The 18,839-nt window shown below is 43.9% G+C and overlaps 1 protein-coding gene across 2 annotated transcripts in view; it reads right to left on the reverse strand.

Moving 5' to 3' along the window:
• Positions 1 to 3,372: 3,372 nt before the first annotated feature.
• Positions 3,373 to 18,839, reverse strand: part of LOC147030679 (transcription factor PU.1-like) — a 40,019-nt gene continuing 24,552 nt past the window's right edge. For both annotated transcript variants that reach the window (XM_085874968.1, XM_085874967.1), the window contains exons 2-8: positions 10,148 to 10,323; positions 9,586 to 9,649; positions 7,708 to 7,738; positions 7,238 to 7,304; positions 5,396 to 5,487; positions 4,286 to 4,463; positions 3,373 to 4,008 (exon numbers count right to left, since the gene is read on the reverse strand). In XM_085874968.1, coding sequence (XP_085731094.1) covers positions 3,716 to 4,008; positions 4,286 to 4,463; positions 5,396 to 5,487; positions 7,238 to 7,304; positions 7,708 to 7,738; positions 9,586 to 9,649; positions 10,148 to 10,208 — 786 coding nt within the window. In that variant the 5' untranslated portion in view covers positions 10,209 to 10,323 and the 3' untranslated portion in view covers positions 3,373 to 3,715. The remainder of the gene's footprint in view (positions 4,009 to 4,285; positions 4,464 to 5,395; positions 5,488 to 7,237; positions 7,305 to 7,707; positions 7,739 to 9,585; positions 9,650 to 10,147; positions 10,324 to 18,839) is intronic.

Below are 18,839 nucleotides of genomic sequence, written 5' to 3' on the forward strand. Positions count from 1 at the left end.
ACTCGGGGAAGAACAGCTTGAAGGCTGTTTTGCTCCACAATGGCAACGAGAAACCATCAGTCCCACTGGCTCACGCGTTCGGCATGACAGAGACCTATGAGACTATGCGGTAGCTGCTTGATTCCATCAAGTACAATGACTTCAACTGGCACATCTGCGGAGACTTGAAAGTGGTGGCGCTGTTGTTAGGGCTGCAGTCAGGCTACACGAAATACATGTGCTTCCTTTGTCTCTGGGATAGCAGAGATGACAAGAATCACTGGACGAAGAAAGATTGGGAAGAGCGAAAAGAGCATGTACCTGGTCGACACAACGTGAAGCATGTCACCCTTGTCGACCCAGCCAAGGTTTTCCTTCCACCACTCCACATAAAGCTCGGCTTGATGAAAAGTTTTGTACGGGCAATGGATCTGAATGGGCGTGGGTTTTTATACCTCAAGGAAAAGTTTGGCAACACCTTGTCGGAGGCCAAGATCAAGGCTGGTGTCTTTGTTGGACCGCAAATCCGACAGATTATGAAGGACGAAACTTTTCCGACAACTCTAAACCCCAAAGAGCTGGCAGCGTGGAGGAGCTTCAAAGCTGTGACGGACAACTTCTTGGGGAACGAGCGCGCGGACAACTATGAAGAAATAGTGCAGCAGCTGCTGGAGTCCTTCAGGAAACTTGGCTCCAGGATGTCCCTGAAAATCCATTTCCTACACCAGCACCTGAACTTCTTCCCTGACAACTTGGGAGCAGTCTCGGACGAGCACGGCGAGCGATTCCACCAAGAGATTTCACTCATGGAGACGCGTTACCAAGGGCGGCACAACCCTAACATGATGGGCGATTTCTGCTGGTTCCTGCATCGTGAAACTGACACAGAGCAGCACAAACGCAAAGCCAAATGCCTAAAGCATTTTTAATTACATTCTCGTGGAGTTTTTCTGTAATTTCTATAATTTTGAAGCATTCATGATGAAATAAATGAATAAATGAATTTTTGTAAATTTCATTGAAATCCTGACTTCTAGGCAATGGGAATATTTCTGTTACTGAAAATCCTGACGTGATACAGCAAAACGGTTATGATTTTTGAAATCAGCGTACCCAAATTAGTCTAAATCACTTTACACATCTCCAGTAAAAAAATTTTGTTGTTCAGTGTAATCGGAGTCGAGGTTTGCCAGAAACCTCTCCACATTCTCATTGTGGGAAAGACACAATTCAGGAACTGTTGTGTATGATTGAGTAAGGTAGGTAGGTGTAGGGAGTGAGGGGTTGGATGCACAAGATTTGGATTTCGTGTATATAAAAGAATTGCTTTGTAATTCACATAAGGGGTAATCTATTCATCAGGAATGTAAATTTTTTGGAAATGTTGACATCCCTTTCCATTCTCAGCCACCCACACCCTCAGCCTTTTCCCTATGTACAATTCACGCACCAGAGAGAATCACCCAACCAATCCTTCCCTCCTTGACCAATCCTCCACCACATTACTAGAACATCCTCAGCATTTATTAAAACTTAGAGAAATTAAAATTGAGAAAAGGAAGGGAGTTTTTGTCTGCATGTGCTTCGTTTTTGCTCCTTCTCTCCCAGGTAGTTACGTCTGATCCACCTCCTGCATTCTCCCCTACCCCCCATTCCTACCAGTGCCTGCATCCCTTGATGTTCACCTCCAACTATTTTGTCCCTTGGCCCTGTTGTTGCCATTTCACCCTCTCTCTCTCCACTGTTCCTTTTGTTCTGTTGCATTCTGATGCATTCTGTGTTCTAGCTTTTCCACGAGCCTCGACTTTGTCTCCAAAAATAAGGGTTGTGAATATGATAGGAGTGTAGGGGGAGTGTGACAGGCATTGGGAAAGAAGGAAAAGGTTGTTTAGAGATCAGAGTGAGGGGGAGAAGGGAAGGGTACATGTAGAGCCTAAGCAGTGATGGGGAAATGGATGTCGAGGTGGTGGGAAAGGGGGGGGGGCGGGGGGAGAGGAGTTAGAAGTCGGCCAACATCATTGCAACACACACTTTCCAAAACTCCACCATATTTGCAACACACTGTCAGATAGCAAGCGATACCAAGCTTATTAGTAATTGAACATACTCCTGTAAATGGTGAAGGTACCTTAAATGGACCAAAGAAATGGAAACTCTCCTCAATTGTTCCTCTTTTTTTTCCTGCCTATGGAACAAGCTTCCACATTCTCTTCAATTCCATTTTTCATTCTGGTCTTCAAGATAGCTGTTCACCATCATCTCAGGTCATCCACCATTCAAAACCATGATTCTTTTTCTACCCCCCCCCCTTCCCAAGCCCACCTCTTCCCAAGCTTCCATTTTTTTTTCCTTCCTGAGAGTTTGCTTCTGACTCCATCTTGTCCACCCCATGTGTCCTCTCTTACCCCTGATTCTTCCCCACATCCCTTGTTTCTCCAAGTCTCCCTCTATTTTGTCCCTCAACCCTATTTACTGTTTGTGCCCCCCCCCCTCTTTCTACTGTTACTTCCTGATCCGTTCCATGTTTAAGCTCCTCCACGAGCCTCGACTTTGTATACAACAAAGAAAACCACACGGTCACACATCTAGATTATCGGAGGGATGGCTTGAAAGCACTTCCTATCCCAACCTCTTCTGACCATATAAGAGTTCATTTGGAACCCCCAACGCTGCTTCTTTGATTGAATTTCAGGTGCAAATGAATAATGGTTTCCACACTTCCCACAGTACGTCGCGAAGGTGATGCGGTTCAACCGTTCAGGCCAAACGAATGTTTAAGGGAGTCCCGACACTTGGTTTCGCACAAGTGTGTTCTTCGTCCATCATCACTTCGGATATACTTTAAAATATTCTGCACCGCTCACGCACACTTCTGCATCAGATGCACGTATGACCGAACTATCCAGAGCTAATCTCTCTTCACCAGAAACTTCATTTCACAATGCTCTTCCACGAAGCATGACACTCCATCGCCATCATATAAATACCAGAATACATTGCACAGTTGTGTCATCACTTCCCACAGCAATTGCCGGATATTAACACTCACACTCCACAAACTTCCAGTAATCTGTCATTCTTTTAAGAATATCTAGAAGAAACTGGAGCTGGGAAACCTTGAGCCGCACACGGCCAAAAGGGAAGAGGGGAAATTGCGAAACGGAGGTTGAAGATTGAGAAAAGGAATTTGGGGGAAGAATGGGAGGAGTGTAGTTTAGAATCCCACCTTTTTGTATACATGTTATTTAGACGATCCCTCATTACAATGCTTACTCTAAAATGTAGACATCCAATGGTTTTTACCTTTATATTTACAGCTTGCCATGAGTAGTAGAATGATGAAGCAAAAGGTACACACCTTGGTGGATGTAAATAAGGAAACAGACTAAGGTATAATTAAAAAAAAAAGTTTATTTACAAGCTTCTCACTCCATTATTTTTCTCTCTGTTTGAATCATGAACGTTTTGAGTCTGTGGATGGTGAACAAGATCAAGGACTAACGAAGTTAATTTGATCACGAATGGCTATTTCCCCATCATACATGTCCATCATTGGGGGATCATGCAGCCATATCCCAGGAGGTAGGTACTAGTAAAAGACAGTGTTAGGAATACATGCGAATAAAACGTCCAAGAGCAATTGATGCCAGTCTGTCAAAGTCACAGTTCTCCCCGAACAAAGGGAAAAACTTCCGATGAAGAAATTCCTCCCTGTTGGCAAGAGCAACGGCCTCTCTCAGAGAAGCCTCATCATTTGTGACCCAAACTGGTACATCAGCTTCTTCTTCACCTTGATGATCTCCCCCGTCTGCTCGTAATTCCGTAGCGCACGGGCCAGCTTTTGATAGGTCATCGGTTTACGGTTTCCTTTACGCTGGCCCCAAGTCCTCGCCAGCTCTTCTTTGTTCCGTGAGCTGAACTGAAAGATCCCCTTGGAGCGGTCGACCCACCATACACAGTGTGCCATCTTCTGGTCCTGTAGAATCTGAAGCAGAAACTGGTAGAGTCGAGTTTTGTTGGATCTAGGGGCTGGAGATGGGTGGGGGAGGTGAGAGGAGGGTGTGTGAGAGACTTGAGGTCGGATGTTATATTTAATTAAATAAATATGAAGCTCAAGGAGATATTTGGATGGTACTTGAGAAACAGAAGACTGATATTAAATAAATAGCAAGAGGATTTGGAGTACAAGTATTAGGGAATGAAACAGGTTATGCACTGTACAAAAGTTCCTGTCGAAATATATGATCGTGTGCATGATGTAATTTAGTTTGGTTTAAAAAATATATTTTTTTTTTTTGACACCTACCTCTTTTGCGTGAAACAACAATACCCTTTTTGGGTACAGATTCCTCGACTTCCTTTCCCTCTTCTCCTTCTCCCTCCGAGTCAGAAATCTGCAGTGTAGGGACATCGCTGTCGTCATCTTCTTCCTCTTCGTCAAACTTATTCAGTGGAGATAGAGATGTTAGGGTGAGTAGGGATATCTGTTAAAGAAAAAAAGTCATCTGAAGTCAAACCGTTTCTCTCACCAAATTTTCAGAAACCACGGTTGCTTGTGCAATTGTGTAACAAAGACTCAGTAAATAAAAGTGTTTTGTGGAAGCAGGTTTTCTTCTTCTTTTCTATTCAGCACACGGCTGCACACAGCATAATTGGCTGAGGGCACGGCTGTGCTGCCGAGGCAATTCCCTCTGCAGGTTGATGCATGAATTTGGAATTTGTTCACGGTGCCGGAGATAGCTCGCCAACTCTTCGCGAAGGACACCGTGAGATCTTTAACATCCACCAACTAATTCCGGCAGACGGGTCGCCTAGTTTAACGTCCGTCAGAGGGACGGCACTCGCATTGATGAATCGGCCCCCTGTGAAATACCAGGACGACAGTTTGCAGCTGGGCCGAGATTCAAACCCAGGCGAGACAGCTCAGGGGTGCGTACGCATACCTCTAGGCCATCCTTCCAGCCAACTTAGGAAAGCAGTGTTAACACGTAATCTGCGCGGCACTATAAAGTTATGAAAGCAACTTGAAATCTTCACGGAACGTGGAACAAAAACGGAGATTCGAGAAATCTTTTATACTGTTGTCGACAAAATATCTTTGAAGAAATCGTTTTGTGGAGACATTCTTGAAATGACTACAGCAGTAGCGAACTGTTCCTCATGCGTGAAACTAGATATTCAAGTTGGCCAACCACCTTGTGTCAGCACCTTAGATGCTCACATTGTGTTCAAGGCCCAGTGCATGTTTTCAAAGTAACTGTGTGTTATATTAATATAACTAAAGATTGATGAGAACATTTGGAATTGCTTCGAGATTGTCATGCTTGGAGGATAAGACAGATTGGGATAAAAGGAAAGGGTAAGCTTAACAATAATGTACCAACTGCACACCAAGCCCACATAATTGGCCCCTTACCTCATTTTTACCACACAAGGTGGGGTTGGATTCTCGAATAGTTGCCAGAAGGGCCGGATTGTCCACAATCACTCCACCTCTCCTCTCATCACCTGTGCAGACAAATTGAGGACAAACTCAGAGCTGAGAAAATGGTATCCGGTCTCGAAAACAGCAATTGCTCGTCTCAATTTCACAATGCATATTGTCTTGTCCGCCATGTTCTATACAGAGTGGCAGTTATGCCGATGCAATTTCTTTGGCTAGAGTACACAATCTTGGGTCGTCACTCCGACGACGCAGGATGCTCGGCATGGGGTGCAGGACTTTGTAATCTGGCCATGGTGTTGGCGATAGCTCGCCGATTCATCATGAAGACCACCGTGGATCTTTGACATCCACCAACTAATTGTAGCAGACGGGACGCCAATTTAACGCCCATCTGAGGGACGGCACATACACTGATGAATCACCATGCCTGTTTTCACAGGATAAGAGTTTATAGCTGGGCCAATATTCAAACCAAGGCTAGACAGCGCAGTGGCGAGTGTTTACCTCTAGGCCACCCTTCCAGCCCTACAATGCATGAACAGTTGAGTCAAATGACCATAGATTATCAGAAGAAATCAACAGGATGTTGATTGAGGTATGTTAACCGCGGTGGGAAGCAAGAGGAGTGACGTTTCGCTGTTTCTGGCATTATCCCTTAATTGCAGAAAAAGAGGGCTAATGCCCGATATCACACCTCAATCAACGTGTGGTCGATTCGATCCATTATCCTACCCGTCTACCAACTCGGATCGACACTATAGCCTTCCCCAGAAAGCTAGTCATTCTGTCTACCCGAGATAATGCGGGCTACTCACAGGATAGCCTGCATTATCTGAACAGGCTACCCACAGGATACAGAAAGCCCATCTCTGAGGACTTTAAACCCGGTTCCAAAGCATCAACAGCAATACGCGAGGCCAGGAAACCTAACATTAGTGTATTGCAGGCATGACCCTTCAGGGGGAGATCATGTTGAAGGAAAGTGCGAAAGGAGGATCTAAGTGTTGAATTACCCAGAATTTCATCCTTTAGTTATTATCCTTAGACGAAGCTGTGAGAGACAGAGAGACAGAGACAGAGACAGACATTGAGACATTGAGACAGACGAAAAGAGGAAATATCTGCAACACAATTGGTGCATCACGGATCACTACCCACAAAGCCGGAAAAACAACATCCAGTGTTGAAGTAATTTATTTGACTCGACTCGGCTTGATAATGTTTTACCATCTTTAGGTAATACTGTACGAAGTGAGCGAGTTGGAGGAAAGAGAAATAAAAACCCAACACTTAATGAAACTGTACCGGGGAGTTAGGGGTGCATTTTGCTCATGTAGGGTTACGAAAGGTTACGGAAGGTCGAGTCAAGAACCAGCTATAGAGCACAAGCTTCGAAACTCATATGGAGGGACATGGACATTGAAGGGAAGCGTCAAGGTGACACATTCAAGGAAGCGAACACGAATGGGTACACGTGTTACTCGATCGACAAGAATCGATAATGAATGTTACGTTTCGGCGTTTGTGACGTCATCGGCAAACCAAAAGTCCTTTTCGGGGTCTCGGCCATGGCCGATTAAAAAGGAACACCTTTTATACGAGCAATGAACCTTCGATAGCTAAAAGGCTTAAAATTCAAGAGGCAGCCAAATTCACGAAGCACAGAAATGCGATCAGAAAACAGCCACGTCTTGTGGCCGCAACAACGTCACACTCGGTATATTTCCCGCCGCACGTGGATTTAACTCGTTTTTCAGTAACACGGACACCACTGAGTGTCCCCAGAATGAGGAAGACCCCGTTTACACTCACCCATGGTCTCCAGGTCTCGCTCGATGAACTGCTCGATCAGCTCGAGTGTGAGTTCAGTTTCAGCCGACTGTGGGACGAAGTTTCGTTAAAGAGGAAAAAGGTTTCAATTATTTATTAAATGTTTGTTCCTCAATTCAACTTCTGCTTTCACTTTTCCCATTCTCTCTCTCTCTCTCTCTATCCCTCTCTCCCCTCTTTGTATGTTATATCTCTTGGATAATGTTATGTTTTAAGTTTGGGTTTATTGTTGTGTTTTCCTGGGATGACATGGGGTTGCTCCCCCATGTATGTTCCCAATCCCAGACCTCTCTACTGTCCTGTTCCACCTTCCACACAGGCTTTCAGTTTCAATGTGTCCCAGAGCATCTGTTGTTATTCTGCTTTTATCGAAGCTTTGGTTTCTAGCTTGTGAGATTGCTTGTTTATTTCAATGTTTAAATGAGTAATCACCCATCCAGCTCCCTTCTTACCATGTTGCTGTTGCTGCGGTGGATGTCCAACCTGAGAGGTGGGAGAGCAATTGGTGAGAATATTACCAGACAGTGAGATACAAACAACACACACACACACACACACACACACACACACACACACACACACACACACACACACACACACACACACACACACACACACACACACACACACACACACACACACACACACACACACACACACACACACACACACACACACACACTGTTTAGCAGGCAGAACTTCGTGATTGCAGATAAGGTAAATGCCAGTGTATTGACGATGTTCGTTCACAGTTTGGTTTTACAAACCACGTTCAAACTGGTTCCACCACTGTGTAATAAACAAGTGCATCCTTAAGAGAAGTCTCTTCTGAAAGTACAAGAGCCCTGCCCTTTCCTGCCCTACGTCACACAGGAAACACCCAGAGAAAGTATCTTTGGAGGGAGGGAGGGAGGGAGGGTGTGACATTGGATTTCACCAAAAAAAAGGAAATAAAAGTAAAAGATGATGGTGTCCTGAACAGATTTTAAAATGGTAGAGGTAAACAGAGGAGGATAGTGAAGTTTTTCTGCCCTTTATTGACCCATGTAGACATGTACTAAATCACACTGTTCGAAACATGGATAATTGCCAATGAGACACGTAATGAATGAGCCCAGCAAACAAGTAAAAGCAAACAAAAACAACTGTTCCTGCAAAACCACAGGTAGGAGGAACGACACATTTTTACATACCTGACCACTCCAGGAGTTTAATCGAAAGTAGAGTTTTACACTGGTTTGTAGTACAGTAGTTACATGCTCGAGTTACGTGAGGGATTTGAGATTTAGACAATTATCATTTTAGTGGAAGAAGACTCAAAATACTTCATAAAGTGCAATAGCAATTAAAGTGTGTGTGTGTGTGTGTGTGTGTGTGTGTGTGTGTGTGTGTGTGTGTGTGTGTGTGTGTGTGTGTGTGTGTGTGTGTGTGTGTGTGTGTGTGTGTGATTACAACTCCCACAAGACGAACATTTAATGATGAAGAGGTTTGCCGGGGTATACTTCATTCATGTACCCTTCACACAATGGGGTGAAATATTAATGTCGGCCACCCAGGGGTGACCCCCCTGCCCCCACACACACACACACACACACACACACACACACACACACACACACACACACACACACACACACACACACACACACACACACACACACACACACACACACACACACACACCCTTTCAAGCGACACTAATAAATTAATGAAATATCAATGGTCCTTAAAACACATGAACTCAAACACAACTTCTTTCTAGAACCACGTCTGTCTCCACAGCTAATTAAAAAGCATGAAGCAATGAGTGTGCAATGTAAACAACATTTCCTCCTTTTCCGATCAAAACAAAACCATTCACGCTTCCTTTTACATGCAGTCGTGCAGTACTTCAGCTTATCGGGGTATATTCTTCGTTCGTTATTAGGCACAAGGCTGCGGGGTAGCATCATTGTTTGAGGGCACAGCTGTGCCACTGTGACAATGCCCTCTGCCGGTTAGAGCAGGAATTTGTAATTTGTTTTGGGTGCCGGCGATAGCTCGCCTCCTCTTCGCGAAGAACACCGTGGGATCTGTATCCTGGCAGATGGGACACCATTTAACATCCATTTGAGGGAGGACACGCACATCGATGAATCACCGGGACAACATTTTATAACTGGCTCGGGATTTTAACCCAGGCGAGACAGCTTGGAGGTGAGTGTGCGCACCTCTCGGCCATCCTGTCAGCGCCAGGGTACATAAAGAGTCCTTTGCATATCATGTACAAAGAGGAATATGAAAAGCCATGAGTACACGCAGTGCATATCTGATGCTTATTGATTACGTACTTGTATGTGCTCTGTGGACTGATGTCATAAATGCTTGAATCAGAGTTCATTAAGAGGCTTGAGGCTGGTGGAGTGAGAAAGAATATGGTAAATCACCACTTCCATTATTTTTTTATCATTTATATTATTATTATTATTATTATTATTATTATTTTTAAAATTAAGATTCAGTTATGAAGATGTGAGTGAAACTGCCCACATTTTAATTCCCATCCCAGGCTGTCCTTATGGAATTGTGAATTAACCAGAAAGTATGGGCTGGCACCATATATACCCTCCAAACCATGAGGCAGATTACCTCCCCCTGAGGGTCATTAGCAAACCAACTGGGTTTTATTCCAGCAATGTGAAACCAGCTAAGATTCCGGTAAGTTACAATTCAAATCCTTAACACCGCTCCCTTCAGCCAGAGATGAATCCACAACTTATAGGAATACCATTCTCGCATTATGCAACCATAGCCGATCCATTGTCATCACCAGCTGAAGCTGTATGTTGATGATGGGTTGTGGGTTTGCCATAGTTGTTGGTGATTGACGCTGCACGGTCGTATTATTCTCACCAATAGCATTGCCGAATTCTTGCAGCGAGCTTTGATGGAATTGTTGTTCCACTCTCAACATTGTGCTGCCTTCCGTCGCCCCTTTCTGTCTTTGCTGAAATCCACGTCAACTCACTCTTTCCACAGTCAGTTCCTCGATATTTTTTGAGTGACCTTCTCACCCGTGGCACTCCAACCTGAATAATGAAATGAAGTGCAAATGAGCATTATTTACAGGGGTTTGGATCGACTACACAGAATGCACACGTATATAGTCTCAGGCTGCCCAGTGACAAACGTTTCAAACCTGAGCTTCTGTTGAACAAAACTTCTCAGTTAGGTCCACCGGTGCTTTTTCTTTACATTCCACATTAGTATAATAAGGGACTTTTAATTCCCACGAGCATGGCTGTGCCACTGATGCAATGGCCTCTGCTGGTTCGGGCAGGAATTTGGGCATGGTGGCAGAGATAGCTTGCCTACTCTTTGCGAAGGACACCGTTGGATCTTTAATGGCAGAATGGACCAGAGGTATGCACACTTGCTTCTGAGCTATCGAGCCTGGGATTGAATCTCGGCCCAACTACAAAGTGTCATCCCGATGTCCTGCAGGTTGGGTGATTCATCAATGTGTGTGCGCCGTCCCTCGGAGAGACGTTAAACTGGGCGTCCCGTTTACCACCATCAGTTGGTGCACATTAAATATCCCATGGTGTCCTTTGTGAAGAGTAGGCGACTTACCGCCGACCCCCTGACAAATTACAAATTCCTGCCTTAACCTACAGAGGGCATTGCATCAGCGGCACATATCAACACAGCATACGGAGTTTTAACCTGGATTCTCAGCATCATGATCTATGTATTCAGGAGGGAACATCAAACAGACCAATCCCAAATATTCCAGAAACAATCACGTGAGCTACATATTCAACCATTTTGTGGGGTGGTGGTTTCCCACAGGGCAGGTGTATACATCGAGTGCTGTAGTAAGGTGAGTGGTGGTTTACCATTCCTTGCTTTTAGCTCTGGCCGCCGGATAGCTCTGTGAGCTAAAAGAAGGCCGAGTGTGAAAGTCCTTCCTTCTGGTACATAACCTCTACCCTTGCCAAGACTTCCAGACTACCTCCTCATGGAGAGGGCACTGTGTATGTCTGGAGGATCTCGGAGTAAGTTGGTACCCTCGAGGTGAGGACATGCTTTTGCATTCACCAACCCAACTAGGGCAGGTGGAGCTCTTTAGCCGTGGTCGGCAGTCCACCTCGGAGAAGGAAACTGATTGCAAATCCCCCTGCTGCCTTGTAGGGTATGTCTCTTTAGACAAAGGCATGGTCCACAGCTGATACTGTGGTGACGTTAGGAAGAGCATCTGGCCACAAAAACCTGCCTTAATCTGGGTTAGTTGCTGTGGTGACACTGGGTGGTGTTGATGCATTGTCCAGAGGGTACAGGATGTGGATGTGTGTCTTAACAGTTGACACTTACCGCCTGACAGTACAGGAGCTAGAACTCGGTCATAGTGTAGTCGGAGGCTGCTCTATCAGCAGGCGAATAATACCCTGTCTGCTTTAGTACAATGTCGTGCACGGATGGGTGTCCCTGAAGTGGGCTGGGGTGGGTCACCCACGAGGCCACTGGACTGCTGGTGTTACGGCATCAGGTCGTGTCAGCACACTGATGTCTGGGGTTGCTGTGGCATATACCATGGAGGATAGCTTTTATACTCAGGTTCCCTCACTTTCTTTTTCTTTGAAATATATGGCTGTACAAATGACAAATGGGAGCAAACCTGTCATGCATAGAGCACCCACTTGGCATGACAAGATAGGTGTTAGAGTTGCTCGTCTGAATGCTGGGACTCTGCGTGGTAGAGCTGGTGAGATCGCGGAAACTTTGAGCCGCAGAAGAGTGGATGTGTGCTGTGTGCAAGAAACAAGGTGGAGGGGAGGTGCTGCGAGAATGGTCACAGGTAGACATGATAGGTAAAAATTTTGTATAGATTGTGACTGGAACAGGTAGTGTTGGGATTATGGTGGCTGAGAAGTGGGTGGAGAAGGTGTTGGAGATTAAGAGGGTAAATGCAAGAGTTATAGTCCTAAAGCTGTTGTTTGATAAGAGTATATTAACAGTTGAATCAACATTTGCCCCACAGATAGGATAAAGTGAGGAGGAGAAGGATGAGTTTTGGAACACACTTGTACATGTTGTTTCAGGGATTAGTGAGAGAGAAGTTGTTGTGATCGGAGGGGATTTGAACGGACATGTTGGAGCATTGGCAGAAGGATATGAAGGTATGCATGGTGGGTCAGGTTTCAGATTTCGAAACACTGAAGGTGTAAGAATACTTGAGTTTGTGGACGCTTTAGATATGGTCATCTGCAACACAATGTTTAAGAGGAGGTCGAGGAGACTGATCACTTATGAGTCAGGAGGTATAAAGAGCCAGATAGACTGCTTTCTAGTTAGGAGATGAGATAGGAAGTTGATTAAAGATGTGAAAACAATAGGTGGAGAAGAATGTAGCTTTTTCACATCAGCTGCCAGTGTGTGATGTAAAGTTAAGTTGGAGTAGGGAAAATAAGAAACCTTATGTCCCAAGGAGAAGAGTATGGAAACTAAGAGATCAGAATGTAAAGGAACATTTATATGGGGAACTTCTGGAAATGATTTCCTGGAGACCCTATGGTGGGAGAGGATGTGGAGAGTTGTTGAAACTCTTTAAAATATGGGTTGCTGCGAGCTACTGTAAAGACATGTGGCTGGTTGAAGGGCCCAGCTCGACATGAGGCCACATGGTGGTGGAATAATGAGGTGGATATGGTGATTCATGAAAAAATAAAATTGTTTAGGATTTGGAAAGTGAGAGGGGATGAGGAGGAATACTTAGTGGCTAAATGTCTGGCAAGAAGGGAAGTTTACAAGGCTAAAAAATTAGTACAGGATTCACTTTCATATGTGATAAATAATGCAGATAGTAGATGGGAGATATTTAGGATAGCAAAGCAAATGATCAGTCAAAAATATGGATCTTATTGGAGAACAATGTGTGAAGGATGATATGGGAAATGTACTGGTTGACCATGGGGAGATTAGAAATGCTTGGAGGAGTTACTCTGAGCACCTACTAAATGAGGAGCTCCATTGGAACAGGGATATTCTGGAGGCAGTAGAGCCGGTGCAGGGCCGACCACCTGAGATAAAGAAAGAATGGGTGAAGAAAGCCATCCATGAAATGAAGAATGGTTAAAGCGGCGAGCAGCACTGGTATCATCGCAGAGATGCTGAAGGCATCTGATGATATTGGAGTGAATTTAATCACTAAATTGAAAAATGCAATTATAAGGGAGACATCTGTCCCAGATGACTGGTTGAAGAGTGTAATGGTGAATATTTATAAAGGGAAGGGTGATGCCTTGGTTCAGAGCAACAATAGGGGTCTGAAGTTGTCGGACCATGGAATGAAAGTGGTGGAGAGAGTCGTGGATAAATTGATAAGACAGTGTGAATATACACGAAATGCAATTTGGTTTCATGCCAGGAAGGGGCACGATGGAGGCAATTTTTACAGTTGGGCAATTCCAGGAAAAATATCTGGGGAAGAATAAACAACTGTACTTTATATTTGTGGATTTGGAGAAAGTGTTTGATCGGGTGCCTCAGGAAGTGGTGCAATGGGCCATGAGAAAGTTACGTGTGGAGGATTGGTTAGTCTGGGTAGTCATGGCAATGTATGATGGGCCAAAAATCTCTGTGAGGGTAAATGGAGTGTAGAGTGAGGATTTTGAAGTGAAACTGGGTGTTCATCTCCCCCAAGAGATGATGGGGAAGATTGGTGGGGGGGGGGGGGAGAAGGGGCAGTTTGATGGATATACCCTGCATGTTATAACCTGAAGTTCAAATTAATCATTCTGCTGAAGCACAGAGCTGATATGTTCTTCACACATATACATATATATATATATATATATATATATATATATATATATATATATATATATATATATATATATATATATATATATATATATATATATATATATATATTCACACACACACACACACACACACACACACACATATATATATATATATATATATATATATATATATATATATATATATATATATATATATATATATATATATTCACACACACACACACACACACACACACACACACACACACACACACACACACACACACACACACACACACACACGTTTACTGTCCATTGTTTGCTAATGTCTTTGTAATTCATATAAAGGTGTTCTAATGTTTTCTCTTGTCCTTTTTTTTGTTTGTTTTAATGCTAAAAGTGCCAGTTACTAAATAGTCCTCATTGAGGCCAGGCCTTAAATAAAGAGAAACAAAAGAGAGATAATGTAGTCAGGAGTGAAAATGAGTGAGTAAGAAAAGTGTGCGATGTTTGTTTGAAAAGTGTGTGATGTTTGTTTGAAAAGTGTGTGATGTTTGTTTGCAAGAAAGAGATATTAAAGCTTGCCCAGTATCTATAGTTTGAGTGAGACAGAAAGTAAGATCAGCAATCCTGACACAGAGAGTGTAAGATGGTTGTGGGCACCACTTTAACGCTCCTAATTAAGAATGGTAGTACTACCCTGAGCGGTTTCTGTCTACAACCTACTCCCGAAAAAACCGGTGTGACCGGATGGGTGTTTTTTTGGAGACACCATCTCCTTACTGGATGGCTGTTGGCTCCCTAAAGGAGCTCATCCACCCTTTAGTCGGTGTTATTTTTAGTCCTTCAGAGTGTCACAGTCACCCTCCCCACTGGCGAGCCAGTGAGGGTAGTCGGTTCAGTCACCAACTACCCGACCATGCGGCAGGTAGCACTGGGTTGCATGTTACCAGTGGCAGTCAAGAAACCTGACTGACCAAGTCCAGCATGTGCTATATATAGCATGTGACCTGACCAAAAAAAGTCATGAAACCTGACTGACCTCTCCCAGCATGTGATGTGTGTGTATATGTGTATATGTGTATATATATATATATATATACACACACACACACATGTTCCTCCACAGGCCTTACACACTGCTCAAAGAAAAAATGTTATAGGAATACCTTAAGGTACTATGGCACTTCAAACAAGCGACAAAGACAACGATAATAGTTGTCTTGCTTTTATAATTAATCTATTGTGCATGTCAGTACATCATGTTGCTTCACTCCCTCTGGGCGGGCATTTAGGATCTGAGTGCGCATGAACTGTGTTCATCTTTGAAGGAAGACCACTCTATGGCTGAAACGTTGAACTTTAAGTTTTTCTGGACAAAACCTTGATTTTTGGATTATTTTGAAATGAAGACAGCCAGCTTTACATCATTTCCAATTAGAATAATGCTGGAGTGCCCCCTGCCGGTATGTCTTGCAATAACAGTTTATATCAGAGAATATGCACTTTTTCCAGACAGAGTTGAATTCTCTTTCTCCTTTAAAGCTATCAGTTTAAAACTGTGCGTGCGTGCGTGCGTGCGTGCGTGCACGTGCTGTTGTTGGCTGCTATCTCCACATGTGTATAGGTTTCAACAGATGGAACGGAGACGTACCATTAACTCATTGTGGTGACCAGTTACTCTCGAGCTAATGGGCTGTGGAAGTAATTGATCTCCTCTCCTCTTTCTCTCTTCTACATCCCTCACTCCCTTTATTTGAAGTACTGTACAGAGCTAAGGCCTTCCTTGGTTTCTCATCATTCCTACATTGTCATGTACTATGGTTCTCCTTTATGGGATAGTACTGCCAAATCTCACTCTGCACTCCAATCAGCAGTAAAATCTAAGTCATTCAGTATAATTAGGAGGAGAGGAGATTGGGACCATACTCTATGCAGAGCGTTGGTGCTGTTTAAGCAGTCTCCTTGGCTATTGGGCACAATCCCGGACGGGTTGCCACTCCGACAGTATACCAGCATGCTGGCACTCATTTTGCCGACCTTGGAAGGATGACAGGCCGACTAAATCCACCTGGTATTAATTCAACAGCTGAGCGGGATTTGAATTCGGGACCCTAGGATCCAAAGCCCGCCACCCTAACCATTAAGCTAACACCAGGCATAATTAGGTGTGAAGAAAGAAAGAAAGAACGAAAGAAAGAAAGGAAAAAACTGCAGGGCCAGCTCCTCTTTCACCATAAAAAAGTTGGTGGCCTTACAGTTTTATACCGCCTCATATCTAGTTTTTACACACCTGCCATTTCAGCCATTCGTCTCTCATGAGCACTACACTGTTGCACTCGCTCAAACAGCAATGGCCACACCTTGATACCCTCCTAAAATTTGAAGTGCAAGTAAACCCAGCAACAAATACTCACTTAATGGATATTTCCATATGTTCTATCCAAACATGCACAAAATATTTTGAGCAATGTGCCGAGAGGAACAAAAATTTTGACCAAAAGTTCCATTTATGAGAGATGCGAGGCAATGCCATACATCGACGGAAATGATGTCACAGTGCCAGTAGAATGTTACTTAGCCACCACATTGGAACACTCCTCACCGTAGCAATGAATTTTTCAGCAAGATTACAACCATATTCTTTCAAACCGGAACACAGTGAAGTAGAGCTGTACTACAAGGGTACTCGATAGAGCGCATACCTCTGCCACATAACGTCTGATCCACGCAAACATATCAGGCCCATTACATTTTTGAAGTATCATGTTATATATCGTTTTTGGCCCTATCTCTCAATGCCGTAGAATCACTTAGGAAATTAAATAATTCTTGTATCCAGATTCGGATTCAGATCTTCACCAAAATCGAATCAATTCATCCTTGACACACACACACACACACACACACACACACACACACACACACACACACACACACACACACACACACACACACACACACACACACACACACACACACACACACATACACACCCTGTCCACCAAGTTTAATCCGAATCCGTCCACAACTTTTTGAGATTCCAGTGCACAGACAAACAGATAAGACAGAAAAGGTTGAAAACAAAACATCCTTCACCTTTGGTGGTGGAGGAAATAATGTTCAAACTGCATCAACTTCGTAAGAACAAAGTGACAGTGATAGTGACTTTGTGGAGGACAACGTGGGCTTGGAAAGCTGAGACTTGTGCGAATGTGGACATTGTGAAAAAATGTCTGCAGCACAGGAACACATGTGTTGCCAGGACTGGGGCTCACCGTATGATGAGTTGAATGAAAACGACCGTTCTTGACTTCTTGTGTAATTCTATAGTTGCTGGGGTAGAGAATATTGAGAACTTGCCGAAAGCAATGGCCTCCCGCCATAGCTATCACAGCCTCCTTTTTGGCCTTGCACCCTCAGCCCTCTCTTGGTTGTGTCCCTCAAATGTCTTCTTGTTAAACTTCCAAAATCCCAACTCACTGCTCACCTCCACTCATTTGCTCCTATTTTCTCTTGCCTTTAGAACCAACTTACCCAGTCTGTTCGTTTCCAGCCATTCTTCCCTGCAGGGCTTCAAGGCAGCTGTTCACCACTACCCCAATTGGAACCCATGAACTCTTCTACCTCAAATGACCCCATTCCCAACCAACCCTTTTTCCAGGTTATTGTGATCCCCCCCTGCCATCTCCCTCACCCCCTTTTTGTTTATTGGTTGCCGATTGGTTTGTTGCTTTTCTGTTTCATCGCCACTTTCTCCTTCCCCTTCTCGCTGCGTTTCATTCAGCTTGTGTGGAGCTTGTTCATCCCCTATGTGTCCGTCTCCCACTACCCTTGATCTCACCCTCACTTCTACTCTGCTGTTGGCGTTTCCCTCATTTTATTTTGTTCCCTCACATTCTGCTTTAGCTCTTCCACAAGCCTCGATCATGTACACAAAAAACTCCCTGACATTTTAGCCACTCTTTTCATGAATTTCTTGATGTGGAACGGTTGAGCGAGTTGGTGCCTGATACTTTGCAGAAGAGGTATCGTTTCATTCTTTTTGAGGCTTTATATTGAAAAGGTTCGATTTGTATCTTCTACCAAAGTTTTCTTTTCACGCTATATCCCAATAGATCTGCCTGTATTTGTTGCTCCGCTTGAAAGCACCAAGGCTCGAAGTGTTCTTCACAAACCATTTTGTGCCTTCCGAATTAAAACTTGTCAACAGTGTGACCAGTTCCTCTCTCATTAACTATCTCTTCACTGGATATTTATCTGCATTTTGGATCTGAAAAAAAGCTTTCACTGCATTTTCTCATCTCATTGACAGCCGTACGAAACGCTAGTTACTCCGGCTTCATGCTTTCTGTACTGGTGCTGTGATGTCATAGTCTCACAAAATCTCACTCTCACGATAGCCCAACGGTGGCAAACATTGTATATGGATTCACGATCTTTATTGTTCAATATTTCTTAAAATACAACGATATTAAATGCAAAATTTCAAGGGAAGCTAAAGAAGAGGAATTTTCCTGCTAATGGATTTTCTTCGAAGCTCTGGATTTAATTGTGCTTGAAGTGAGTTGTTCACTTGTTTTGTGCCCCTCCATTGCCACATTTTCTTTTCTCAATGGAATTCCTCTCCAGTCTACCTGCATTCTTCGACATTAATCCTTTTTGGCAGCTTCCCTGACTGCTCACATGTCCTTTGTTTACATATCTCCCTATGTTCTCTTGTCTGGCCATAGGCCTGACTTATTATGTTGCTTGCCCACCCAAATGTTGCACAATTCCCCCAATCCCTTGTCTGACCG

The sequence above is a fragment of the Eptatretus burgeri genome, chromosome 3, assembly GCF_056783735.1.
Source record: "Eptatretus burgeri isolate ZD-2024b chromosome 3, Ebu_testis_v1, whole genome shotgun sequence".
NCBI lineage: Eukaryota > Metazoa > Chordata > Myxini > Myxiniformes > Myxinidae > Eptatretus > Eptatretus burgeri.